The following is a 13610-nucleotide window of genomic DNA, read 5'->3' as shown; positions in this document are numbered from 1 at the left end:
TATGTAGATATTTAATAATGATAATAGGCCTTTACAAGCCCAGTATACTTGGTGGAAGGTGGGGCTGGCCTTGGAGTCGAGACAGCAGAGGTCAGCGAGGCAGTAAAGTAATGTTTGAATAATGATCCATTGTATCTGTTAGTAATGTGTTATTGACAGAACAGTAAAAGGAAAGAGAGGCTCACCCCAAGAGACCAGATGGTGTCCAGGTCCTGGGCTGAAGCCAGATGCTCCTTGGGGATAGTTTTACTCCTCGTTGTTCCAAACGGAGCTCCAGCCAGCAGCTATAGCACAAACAAACCCAGACCAGGTCAATGCATTATGATAATATTACATCAAAAACCTTTTATAGACTGTATATACAAGTAAGAAACACAGAGAGAGTACACACAGTCTTGTACCTTTGTCTTTTGTTGCCGTTTTTAAAATGTTTTTTTTGCGCCAAATCAAATGTTTTATGGTGACGGTTCATCTAGTCTATATCCACGATGTTCCACTTCTGGGATTGTTAAGGTGCCACCAGAAATTCCGCTGGATGTCCCTCATTTTCGTCTGGATGTCCGTCACCTTCCGCTTTCTTTGTGTTGGCATTCTGGATTTATGAGACTATCTGTCCAATCTGAGTTTTCTGTTGCACGACTAAAACAACTTTTCAACGTACACATGTTCAACCAAAACAAGTTCCTTCCTGAGGCTATTTTGCAGCGGCACCGTCATTGTGCCCGGCACTTAGCACCACCCATGACGATTGTGATTGGTTTAAAGAAATACCAATGGATTGGACAGATAGTCTAGCTAGCTGTCTGGATTTACCCTGCAGAGATCTGAGGAGCAGTTAACCATAGTCCTCATAAATCCACCGGAGTTTAGAATGCCAACACAAAGAAAGAGTAAGGTGATGGACATCTGGCCGAAAAGAAAGACATCCGGCGGAATTTCCTGCGGCACCTCAACAATCCTGGAAGTGGAACGTCGTGGATATAGACTAACTTTTTCCCCATCCGTAATCTGCGACGACCTGTCCTACTCTGCCTCTGATTGGCTAGTACTCTTGTCTTCTTCATAGATTGTGGCACAGGGAAAATAACACTGCCTGAGCGGGCTGGGTAGATGATGTCAGGCTTAATGCTAATATGGCACACTGATTAAACAGAACATTTTAAAATTGCACTTCATGTTAGAAAAGGTTGCCGACTCCTATTGTAACACTAAAAATCAGGCAAACTTAGGATATAAAAAGTGAGTAATAACTGAGGCGACCCTCCATCCCATCCTTGGTCACATAATTTACAGCACAAAACAAGCACAGACATCGAATCTGACAGAACATCTAGTTTTGCTGTTGAATGATATTACTCACTAAGCAGAGGTTAGATAAAGGAGGGATGTGTGAGAGGAGACAGTGGTAGGTAAATCCCAACAAGGAGAAATAAACCGGATAAGCTCAGTAAGGGAATAAGAGAATAAGCTCAGGCATTGGGAATGTTAGGATGAGTAATGTCTGGGGAAATTGCTCGTGTCTGCATGTCAGTGATAAACATAAATCCAGCAGCATTTTGTTTCCCTCTGTCTTTTGTTCGTGTCTACAGTTTGTACTTTAACTGGTTGAGCTGAAGCTGCTGGAGGATCATAGTCTACCAACTCTATCATTAAGGATTCTCTGATCTGTACTGAACAAAACATTTACAGAGATGGAGAAGTCAACAAAGAATCAATACAACATTAATAATAGTGCAAGTGTTTTGTATATTACCCTAAAAGAAATAGGCCATAAAACTCTACATTTAAGATAAATCTGCTGTGATCGAACTGGAGTGTTTGTTTTTTAAGTTAGCATTTGAGTAGTTTCGCATTGCCAGACCTCTCTCCACAGCGCTGTGGAGTAAGGTCTGGTTAGTCCACAGATATATTCTGGGATAGGAGAAAAAAAAACGCTCTGGGTTGTTTGCATTTCTTTAAACCAATCACAATCATGGCAATTCTGATTGTTTTAAAGAAATGCCAATAAATCAGAGCATGTTTTCCTCCCATCCCCGAATGCTGTGTGGACTAGCCAGACCCTCCTTCAGTGCGCTTTGGAGGAGGGTCTGGCAAAGTGAGACTACTGTTGGTGAGACCTTTTGTTTTAGGGCCAGAACCAAACTCCAGCAGAGATCACACTTCATTCAAATTAAGGACCGTCCAAACCGGCTCCAGTGTCTTCACACACAAGGACCGCTTTTCAATAGTTTGAGCAGACAGTATCGGGTCTATGTAAATCTACTCAGATAGTTTTGTGAGTTAATGCCTTCTCAGCTTTTGATATTCTGTTGCTTTCTGTAACTTTGTATAAAAGAGAATCCTACAGCTGCTTGTGAGTTTCTTTCTCCACTGTGCAGTGAATACAACTAATCTGAACCAGCCACTGAATTGGACCTGAGAGAACCTTTTCTTCCACAGTATCTATCAGCAGAGCTGTTGCCTTAGCCCGGTTCATTCATTCAGTGGCTGTAATAAGCATTTATTAGCAAATCTTTATTCAAAAATATTGAGTATAGCCAGAATAATAATAATGAATATGGCAATAGCTAAGTCCATGTCTATGTATGAATTGGTGCCTAAAGTGAAACATGAGGATAACCCATTTTAAATTACTTGTGCTTTGCGTCTTATTCTGATTTGTGTTATTAATTGTGAATAGAGTTGTACCAACTCAACAATGTCAAATGATTGTTGAGTGGAGGGTGTTCAAGTTAAGGAGAGGATCCAAAGAAAAGCTAACAATTCTTGGGAGGGCCTGGCTTTTTCAAAAGGGAAATGTTCGCACCAAATCATAAATCACTGTTAAGCCTACAGTATGACTCACATATGATATGCAGTATTATGATTACTTGTATAGTATCATAGACGTTTATAAAGATGGATGACACGTCTCCACCTCCTCCCACTGTACAAAAGTGAAGCCAAAATCTCCCAGATACAGGGCGCCGCCATCTTGTAATTTTGGAGCCAGAGTCTGCTGAGTAGTGATCGGGCGGTGGAGCCGTGATATCAAAGTCCCGCCCATACACCCATCAAACCAATAGCGAGTCACTCACAGCTGTCAATCATAATGTGTCACCCTGTTTTTATAGTATTAAATAACTAATAAAAACCAAACTTTAAAAGAAAAAATTAACACTTGAACAAATCATGCAAAGCATGGTCAGAACTACCTAAAATGACAGAAACCATCTTTGGGAGAAATGTATTTGTTGTGTACTTATTTTGGCACATGTCCCATCCACTAACATGGAGGGGGTGGGTTTTATGACCTATACTGCAGCCAGCCACTGGGGGCGATCCAGATGTTTTGGCTTCACTTATACAGTCATCGATGCATCAACCCCGGTAGTATACAGTGCCAGAGACTTACTGACCTCTGGTAGGACGATGAAGGCTCCGGTCATGATGGTGAGGACGATGTTGATCCCGAACAACCAGCGCAGGAAGATAAAGTAGGAGGCCACGCCTGACCCAAAGTGACCTCGACAAGAAAGAGGAAACATCTGGCTGAGACTGACTCACATGTTGCATAGACTTCACACACAAGAAGTGATGTAGTGGTACACAACCAATAATACCAAATATCAATTATATTTTCAAAAAAGCCCTGAAAAAGTCGGTCCTCATATGACTTAGACCATATAGAATGACATTACTGATGGATAACTCTCTGACTGGGTCAAGGTAAATCAAGTTAAATTTGGTCAACTGCCACTACATCCCTGGATATGACAGTACTTTACAGATATTAAATAGGGGTGTGATGAGACACTCAGCTTAGGAAAGAGACGAGACACAAGATTGGGTTCACGAGAACGGGACGAGACGATATTTTAACACTACTTGAAAGAAAACTTAATTGAAGAAATATGAAAGATAGTCTTTTATTCAATCGAAAGTCACTAAATGAAGAATGAGCACTGTGAAAGGTTTTGCCACAAACTCAAATGGCTTCTCTCCTGTATAACTAACCTCTTCAGACCCAATAACGGCGTCCCTCTCTCCTCCCAAACCCATCCCTTTTATTGTTCTATTTTCTTGACCGTTTGTAACTGCTCTTTAATGTTTTATGTAAAGCACTTGAAATTGCCTTGTTGCTAAAAGGTACTATAGAAATAAATTCCCTTGGCTTGCCTGTACAACCTCAACCTGTCAGTCAGTCACCAGGGCAATAGAGAACACCTGTCTGTCTCGGAAGTAAACATTATCTGCACCGCCGTCTTGCTATTATATTTTATTGCAGCAAACCGTGTCTGCGTGAAGTGATTCACTGTGACTTTAAGAAACTGCAGAGGCAAAGTAACTTTTGCTCCATTTGTGTGTGTGTGTGTGTGTGTGTGTGTGTGTGTGTCGGAGCTGAGCCCCGCTCTCTGTGAAAGATGCAGAGAGGACAGAGAAACTTGCGCGCTCTCAATTTGGCACCGATGAATTTGTCCTCGGTAGTACCGACGTAATTCAGCACTTTTGTAGGCCTACTGATATCGCAAGACAACTTTTAACCTCGAGGACAAATATCGTAACGTTGTAATCTCGCGAAATCTTGTGGGACGAGATCTCGTCACACCTCTAATATTAAACAAAATAAATGATAGCATTTTGGACATTATCCTGCGATAGAATTACTTGAAGCAGACAACTCACTTTCAATTTTCTTGATCCTCACTTCCCAGGGAATGAACAGAACCACAATGTTGTAAAGCACGCGTGAAAGTTTCTTCAGCAGCTGCAGGAGGAGAAAGCGGACTGAGAAACTTCTGTAACCTCTCACTGACACACAGCTCACACAATGGGAGTGTTGACACGGAATATATTTGACCATCAAGCAATGGTTCCAAATAAACGTCACCTCTTTTTTATAACAATAGAAATCTGTAATGTCATATCCCTCTAGTGTTGCTGGAATCATTGTCATTACAGTGTATGGTTCCATTCATACTGCAAGGTGCACAAATGAAAAGCAGACTGCTGTTTATATCTGATTAGTTTGGATAGCAGAAAACTGTTTATAATAAGAATTATTTTAGATTTAATTTACAGAGTGTTTTTCATTAAATGCAGTTTCCACTTTATGGACAAACTAGATGATTAAAAAACTAGAAAATTAAAACAGAATACAAAGTTTAACTTTATGTTATATTACATTGCTGAAAATGTGCCCTATGTAGTTTGCATTACGCAGAATGTCATGTTGTAGCACATGTCCATGTAGACCACATAAGAACTGAAACAATGTGACTTTGTGAAGCTCTATACGTCTTATGATGTGATCAAAAATAAAATCAGAACTGAGAAGATGATTATTAATCAAGATCATGTCAGCTGGACCAATAATTCTGATTTTCAATTAACTGGGAGCCAAAATGCAGAATTAATAACTCGTCATCAGACTGCCCACTAAAAGTCAATTTATTCTAATGGGGCCTGAGCAGCCCGAACATTTTAATTAAACTGAGCTATAACAACAGGCCATAAATTCAGTCATGCTGCTGTGCTACAGCTGCACAGCTCTTTCTCTCTGCCTGTCGGTCTTCCTCTCTGTATACGAGTGCGTGATGATGATAGATGGAGTACATATAGGTATATACAGCATGTTCTGCTCACAGGAGGAGAACAGCTTTTTTTTTAAATCAGAACTCAGCAGCCTGCACAAAAGAAATCCAACATGTTTTATCATTCTGGCTCTGACGGTCAAGTTACTGCAGTGCAGTGAAATAACACAAAGAAGCTCCTCTCAGCATTCAGTCAGACAGAATAAGTGGAGTTGTGGCTGTAAAGTGTCCAGCACATATTTCACTGAAGCTGTAGAGACAAACTGGAGGAAAGAGGATGTTGAGTCAGCCAAGCACAGCCATCTTTGTTGTTAATATGACATATTTGCAGCACCATAGTTACGACCATTTGTATTTTGTGCGTGTTGTGGACCAAAATCGGTTCTCTTCTGATCCACCTTTGCAACATTGTAAATAAATTCATATGTCATTGTATTGCACGCAACCAGTCCTCCAAACCGTACGAGGATATCGTTGTTTGTTCCTACAAACTCAAGGCCCGCGGGCCAAATCCGGTCCCTCGCAGACTTTGATCAGGCCCGCATATCAATTTAGGTTCCCAATAAATTTTGGCCCACCTAGTTTTTTTGGCGCATTTTTTGGGGATGTTTTTGCCACTTTTACATTTAGGCACCAAAACTACTACGTACTACATGATATTCTGTAAAGTAAAAAAATCAGAGGTTACTTCACTTCCTGTGTAAAAGTTAGGTGTTAGTTTAAACCTTCCAAAATCCCAACTGCCGTCCTTATGAGGAACTTGTCGCTCTTATACTTTGTCACATTACTTTCTGCGTTGCTCCTGTCAAAATTACTAGAGGGCACTGCCACTATAAACATAAACATTTGTCGGAATTGCTGCTTGAACACCTTATGAGACCTATGGGAGTGTTTTTCGGGGGAGACAGTCTCATTTCATGATCTGTCTGTGGCTGCTTGACACAAAGATCGGTTCATATTATGTTATGTCTTGCCTTTGATGGGTCTCATCTACCTTGCTCAATGGATCTACAAAAATAAACCTGAGAGTACAAGAAATGTTCTAAACCAGAAGGAATGAAAGAGCTATTTTGGAGACATCCTCTGATTTGCTAGTATTCTTAATTTAACATTAATGGTTAAAATCACTTTGGTTCTTTAGTTTCTACATACATGAAGCACCTTTAAAGGTTAACATGGGCAACATTTTACATAAGTGAAAATTCTAATAGATGACTACAAACTGTTTTTAATTTTTACAAAGTTGCATTCAGTGTTACTACATGTTGAAGTGTAAATGACAGTGAATGGTTGGGGTGTACATACATCAGCTCCTGCAGTCTGGTAACCTCTGGTTCTGGTGAGTCGGCCCTCATACCTCAGAACAATCTCTCTGGCCTGCCTGCGACACAAAGACACACAGATGGAGGCTCACTCAGTACACTTAGGCTACATCCACACTACTACATTTTCATTTGTAAGCAGCTTTTTGGGACAAAAATGATCTCCGTCCACACAGTGGACACAGAGTTTTATCTTCAGTAGCAGAACTAATTAGACAGTTCATTTACGGGATAGTTCCGGTGCCGCAAGTTCCGCTGGATGTCCCTCCCTTTCCGCCTTCTTTGAGTCGTCTTTAAACTCCGGTCCCATTGAGCAAAATTAATTGAAACCTCTGAGCAACGTTACAGGCTAAAAATGACAAGTTTTAAGGAAAATTTGATCATGCAACAAGGTAGGCCTGCTTGGTTCTTTCAGGGAATTATTGTAAAGGTTTTAGTGCTGTCAAACGATTAAAATATTTAATCACGATTAATCGCATTAATGTTATAGTAAACTCGCAATTAATCTAGTATATAATTAATATATATATATTTAAAAAACTAGCACCTTGTTCAATTGTATTTGTCTGTTCTGTATGTTCAAAAATATAAAACAATAAAAAGTTGATCTAAAAACAAAAAGGAGCACAAAACGGCAAAAACAACCACTGGATGGGAAAAGGGTATTTTACAATAACTTTGAATGCACCATGAGGCTGGCGAGGTGAGGCTGAGTCTGTGTTTTTCAGACAACGGCAGCTACAGTCTGGTGTTAGAAACCTCTACAGTGAAATACAGTCACACTTTACACCGTTTAGCTGTCAGCATTTTAAGCACTACACTTAGCTGCTGCTAAGTGTAGTGTTAACTAGCGTCCCGTGTGGCAATGTTTCAGTTCCTTCTAACGTCCGTTTTCGGACCATCAGAGAGAAGCGCAGGCATTTAAGTGGCACCTAAAATAGGCACCGAAATCCGCGTTGCTATTCGGTCCGGTAGATAACGGTCGTTAAGGCACCAGGGCCGTATTAGCACTGGGTCTCTGTTGTTTTGTTTCCGGTCTAGCTAGATCTGGTGTGGTGTTGTAGTTTCTCTAACGTTACTAGTTGTAGCAACAGCATGTGAAAAAAACTACAAAGTTTGCTAGGCCAAAAAGAACGTTAATCTCACGATAAAAAAATTGACAGCGTTAAAATGGGTTTGCGTTAACGCCGTTAATAACGTGTTTAACTGACAGCACTAAAAGATTTACAAAGAATATGTTTACAGCATTTACTCTCTAACTGGGACGTTTTGGGACCGATTGGTGGGATTGCTGTAGACGAAGTACACATGGCGATACACTGGTAAGAGCTAATGAGGTTTAACCATGTATCTAGCTAATCTAAATAGCTCACGTTACTGTACTGTGGGAACAGTTAACTTCATTTTATATTGTATGTGGTGTTTTCTTTTGCGGGGTGCAAATGTTCCACCAAAACAAGTTCCTTCCTGAGACTATTTTGAAGAGCAACACTTTCCTTTCCTTCCTCCACAGCGCTGTGGAGACTGAGACTAGCCTAAAACTGACATTTGGATATTTAACTTGGTAACAAAATGCTTGCTGCAAACATAACGTTGATCATAACGTTAGCTTAGTGTCAGGATCCCATTGTCTTACCAAATCCCTTTTGCTGATTCCTAACGTCTGTATCTGTGTCTGTGTCACTTTTGTCTTCATAAAAGCTCAGTTTTTTGGTTTGTCAGCTTATAAAAAATGTTGTTAGTGCATCCCACCACACAGCAACTTTTAGGCATTTTCATGTTTGCTAGCAGACGGAATTGACGAGTAGGAACTTGACGCAATAAAAGTCAATGGAGAGCAGAAAGTTGTTTTCCCATCCGGTGGGGGTGGAAGTTAAATGCACTCTGTTTATGTATTTAAATGGTACAGGTGTAACTGATGTAAAGGTTACATTGTCCCCCTCTTGTAGATAGACGGTAGCTGTTGTAGTTGAGGATGTAGAGGACTGGATACATTTATTCCAGTAGTAATATTCCTATGAGGCTATTTTCTAGTATTTGTTCTGTGGTTTAAAGCAAATTGGTTACTGATTTGTGTTTTCTAAAGTGAGTACTCTTTAATACCTTACGTCGAATATATGGCTTTAACATTTTTTAATCACAGTGCAAACCGTACTAAAACCCAGGTCATTCTTAAACCATTCACAACAGACTGGTGCCATTAAAATAAACTGTCTAAAGTGATTCTGTAGCTTTACAGTCCATAAGATCGTGAAACCTGCTCATCCTGTCACAGCCCTGCATGGGGACAATTCATCAGAGGGCTATGAGCCATGTCTTAATCAATGAGGAAACTCAACATGCACTTTACACACTCTCCAATGGAAAGCAACTGTAGTTTCACAATTGTGGAATACATATGGTTTCATTTTGTGATTTAATATTTTTTATTATATTCCATTTTGTTAGGGTGAGGGATGATGGTAGAGTCAAAATTCAGAGTAACTCAAAGTAAAATTTGTCAGAAAATCTAGGTTAAAAAAAATAAATCTAAATTTATGATGTGAAAAAAGAGTGTTATTGCAGCGGGAGTAATCGCAGACATTCAGCCTGAGATTAAAGAGGGTGTAAAAACGCAGACTTGCATCCCATCCCTGATGATGGTAATAAAACCTCTGCAGTAATAACAAACTGCCCATATAAAACCTGTTATCCATGGCACATACTCAGCACATCTTAGAAGCTCTCTATCTACTCTAGTTTTCACTGGCTCAGCCTGTTCTCCATCTACAGCTCTAATGACAATGTCAAATGTTAGAACACAGCCTTCACAGTTTTGGTCTGAACACAACAAGGATCAGCTTCTTTAGAAAGGTGGACATTCACAAGGTTCATGTAGCATTTGGACACTAATTCCACTTATGTTGAACCATTTTCTACAGAGGTGAACAGTAGCAAATGGCCGTGCACTGCAAAGTATATTTTATAAAAATGCAGTTCACTTCAAATCCTGCTGTACAACATTTACAAAACCCATCTCATACAAATGTCTCATAATAATTACCATGTATGTATGTTTTTACGTCTTCTGCCTAATCTACAGTATGATCAAGCTCTGTGACTGTAAGTAGGAGTAAGCAGCTAAATAGAAAGAACAATTGAATATGTACACAACCAATTCTCCAATGGGCCTCCGAGTTGTAAACAGAGTTTGTATGCAGCTGCAGAACTCTATAACCAACCCTGTCTCCTCAAAATGACATTTCTGTACTATTAATCTGCAACATTTTACATGTTTTTAGATCAAAAATTTGTAATGAATGTATCTGCAAAACATTCACTGACAGCATGTTGAATTTGCTTTCCTACAAGGTAATGCTTCATATTAAGGTCCTTGCAATAAGTTTTACTTGATAGGTAATAAGGGCACTTATAAGAAGGTTATTAACATTATGTGGTAATATAAAAACACAGTGCATTCAAGTCTGGGAGCAGAGTTCGTGTCCAGGCAAAAACAAGACTTTCACCCAGGAAACGGGTGTTCGTGTCCCGGGAGTACTACTTAAGGGGACCTATGTTTTCATCCAAATCAAAATCTTTTTTCTAATCTTAACTAGTCGTTTTAGTGTAATGTCACTGCTGTCTTCACAGGACAGTCACCTTTTCTTGGCTAAATGTAACTGTAAAGGCCGCAGTCGTCGTAAGTTCATACGATATCATACGAACCCGTTCATTAGAATGCTTTGCTTATTTACAGTTAATTATGTTTCTTGAAGCAACCTGATCTAAAGCAAGAACAGTGCCTTGTTATGGTTAATAAGTCCTTTATTATGCACCTTTTAACAGTAAACTGTGCTTTTTGCAGCCAGCACAGATTTTAGCTCTATTTGTGTTGATGTGATGTTTTACTGTATATAACAGTTTCAGAATATCTTTTACAATATATATTTTACCTAATTATTTAAAGATACCGTAATTGTACTCATAACTTTACAATTAGTTGGAAGGCCTGTTCAAGGCTATGTTTTATAGATCATTCTTTTTGTGGCCGCACATGTAGTGCTCAAGAGAGAGCTGCAAAAAGCATAGTAATAAATGCATACTAATGTGTTTCTTATAAGTGCTTATAATTGTCTTATAAGCTAACAATAAACATGTTTATGATGGTATTATTAACACTTGGCTAGATAGACATATGATCATATCATTTTGTTAATACACATCTTACAAGGCCTTATAAGGCCCTTATTAAAGGTGCAATATGTAATACTGACAGGTAGTGTTTAAAATAGTTACTGCAGTACAAATTCAAAATACTGGAGAGATTCATCTCCCCCGCCCCCTCCTCCACAGACTCGAAGTTCACAGAGGTTGCCAGGCTGAGACCGCAGCATCCATAGTCTCGCTTTTACAGACCCTCCTCAAAAGCGCGCTGAAGGAGCATCCACAACAATGATGCTAGACGCTTGCCTCACATAGCCAGACATTACTTCACAGCACAGCGGAGTAGCTAACGTTAGATGCTGGCTATATTGACATTCATAGAAGCCTGTGCTCACGCGGAGCTCTGTACCCAACTGACAGACACACTTTTTCGGCTTAGAATTACGGTAGGAACCGCTAAAAATAACACTACCTTGCCGTCCTCTCCACCCAACTGAACACACTTTATTGGCTTAGAATTACGGCAACAATCGCTAAACACACTGCAAACTTACGGTCCTCTCTTCCCACTTTACAGCCCCCCTCTCTTGGCTTAAAATAACTCACGTTGACGGCTCCGGCCGCTGAACAGGCTACACGTTGTAAACAGCCGTGGCTTGCTTGCCTGGTCCTCCGGTAATGTTAGCAGGGTTAGCATGGCGGCGTTAGCCAGGACCAGTTGGGATCACTTTACTGGCTGTGTCTGTGTTTTTGCGAGTAACCAACACGGGTACTCTAGCTATATAATTCGATGTGAGTACACAAATGTTGAAATGATATAAAATGCCCGTCCCTTGTAGCTGAGATTAATTAGCCTGAAGCTAATACTTAGCTACCTGTTCAGGAGGAAATTAGCCAACTCAGCGTCCTTTTGGGCTCTAAGCTGTCTCCATCTTATCTATATCTCCAATATTTACCCAGGGTTTGTTGCGTCTCTGGTCACACAACGTTAGAAACATGCCGTTTTTTTTAGGTTGGGTAGAATCTATCTCCATTGATCCTGTTCGTTTGTTTGCTGCTTTCATGACTGTACTAACGTTACAGCTGTAGCGCGCTGGGTTTACATTTTTACAGGTATATCTGGCAACCCGGCCTAGCTGTCAAACTGGGAAGTTAATAACAGCACACAAGCCAAAACACAAACAGAAATTCCGTCACGGAACGGAAATTTCAAAAGGAGAAAATACTGGTTGTCAGAAAAGATAGTATTTCAACTTAGCATGTTTCCTTAATATCTGATGACGCATTGGGGTCATTTTTGGATTTATTACAGTAAATATATTACATATTGGACCTTTTACTATTAACTAACCCTTATCACAAGGACATTATTATAAAGAGTTAGGCAACTCAAAAGCACTTATTTCAGGGTTTCTGACCAGTTTAAAATTATTTAAGACCTAGAACACAATACTTTTTGAAAATCTAGACTTTTCTAGACTTTTTAAGACCCCGTGGAAACCTATGAAGGTAAATATGGTGCAAAAAGGGAGAGCTTGTAGAATACAATGTGAGAACTTGCAGAACAAAAAATCTGAACTTGTATGTTAAAATTTGCACTTGTAAAAATTTAATTTGCACTTGTAAAAATAAAATTTGCACTTGTAAAAAATATTCACACACATGTGATCTGAATTTGAAGTCATACAAAGAAAAAAAACATGAGAGCTTGTAAAAAAAATCTGAACTTGTAAGTTGAAATTTGCACTTGTAGAAAATGTTCACACACCTGTATTCTGAATGTGAAGTTACAGAAAAAATATTCACAAATGTGTAGATTGATATTTACATGAACACAATGACAGCTGCAAACTTATAATGCAACATTTACTCGTATACTTTTTTTTTTACTCTGGTTCATTTACCATCACAACCACAACTCAGTGATTACAACCTCTCGAATCTGTCACTGCAACTTCACATATGTGCTCTCTCGCATCACAAAGTGGCCAATCTGCGCACCTCGACTTTCACAACACTCTTGACGATACATTTGGTGCAAAACTAATTTGTACCTGTGGACTTAGGCTGTGGAGCTCTGAGCTAACAGAACGGGAAAAGCCTTCTTATATACAGTCTATGGGAAAAGCAGGGTTTCTATCGCCAGATGAGGGACAACTCTGTCCGGCTTATTTATGTAGCATGGAAACTTGGTGGAATAGAATGCTAGCGTTAGCTTGCTAACTAGCAGCCAGCCCGCTTCTAAATAAATACCTTTTAATTATCTAAACACTTTTTAACAGTCAAACTAAAACACTGGCGGTGAGCTCCACGGCCTGCAGCCGCAGACGGACCGTCATCAGTGGGGATCGACCAGCGTAGCAACACTGCTTTTGCCAGAAAGCTTCGCTGCCGACCTCGACCTGCAGTCGGAGCTCCAGCGGGACACGGAGAGCCCCACATTCGGTAGCAGCGGCCCATCCCCCGGCCATGACCAGAGCTTGCTTTGCTGATGTTGTGCATCCCTGCTAAGAATTGCACCCGCTTGGGCAGAAACAATAATTTCTGCAGAATTCATTGCTGCCGAAAATTG

The 13610-nt window shown here is 40.0% G+C and overlaps 1 protein-coding gene across 2 annotated transcripts in view; it reads right to left on the bottom strand.

Moving 5' to 3' along the window:
* The window catches only part of LOC116050770 (transmembrane channel-like protein 3), a 67128-nt gene that overhangs the window by 33616 nt on the left and 19902 nt on the right, over positions 1 to 13610 (bottom strand). For both annotated transcript variants that reach the window (XM_031300994.2, XM_035999853.1), the window contains exons 3-6: positions 6879 to 6954; positions 4666 to 4747; positions 3399 to 3505; positions 186 to 284 (exon numbers count right to left, since the gene is read on the bottom strand). In XM_031300994.2, the coding sequence (XP_031156854.1) occupies positions 186 to 284; positions 3399 to 3505; positions 4666 to 4747; positions 6879 to 6954 (364 nt within the window). The remainder of the gene's footprint in view (positions 1 to 185; positions 285 to 3398; positions 3506 to 4665; positions 4748 to 6878; positions 6955 to 13610) is intronic.

Source organism: Sander lucioperca, chromosome 3, assembly GCF_008315115.2.
Source record: "Sander lucioperca isolate FBNREF2018 chromosome 3, SLUC_FBN_1.2, whole genome shotgun sequence".
Taxonomy (NCBI): domain Eukaryota; kingdom Metazoa; phylum Chordata; class Actinopteri; order Perciformes; family Percidae; genus Sander; species Sander lucioperca.
The sequence above is the reverse complement of the archived record's forward strand: the minus strand, read 5'-3'. Positions and strand labels throughout refer to the sequence as shown.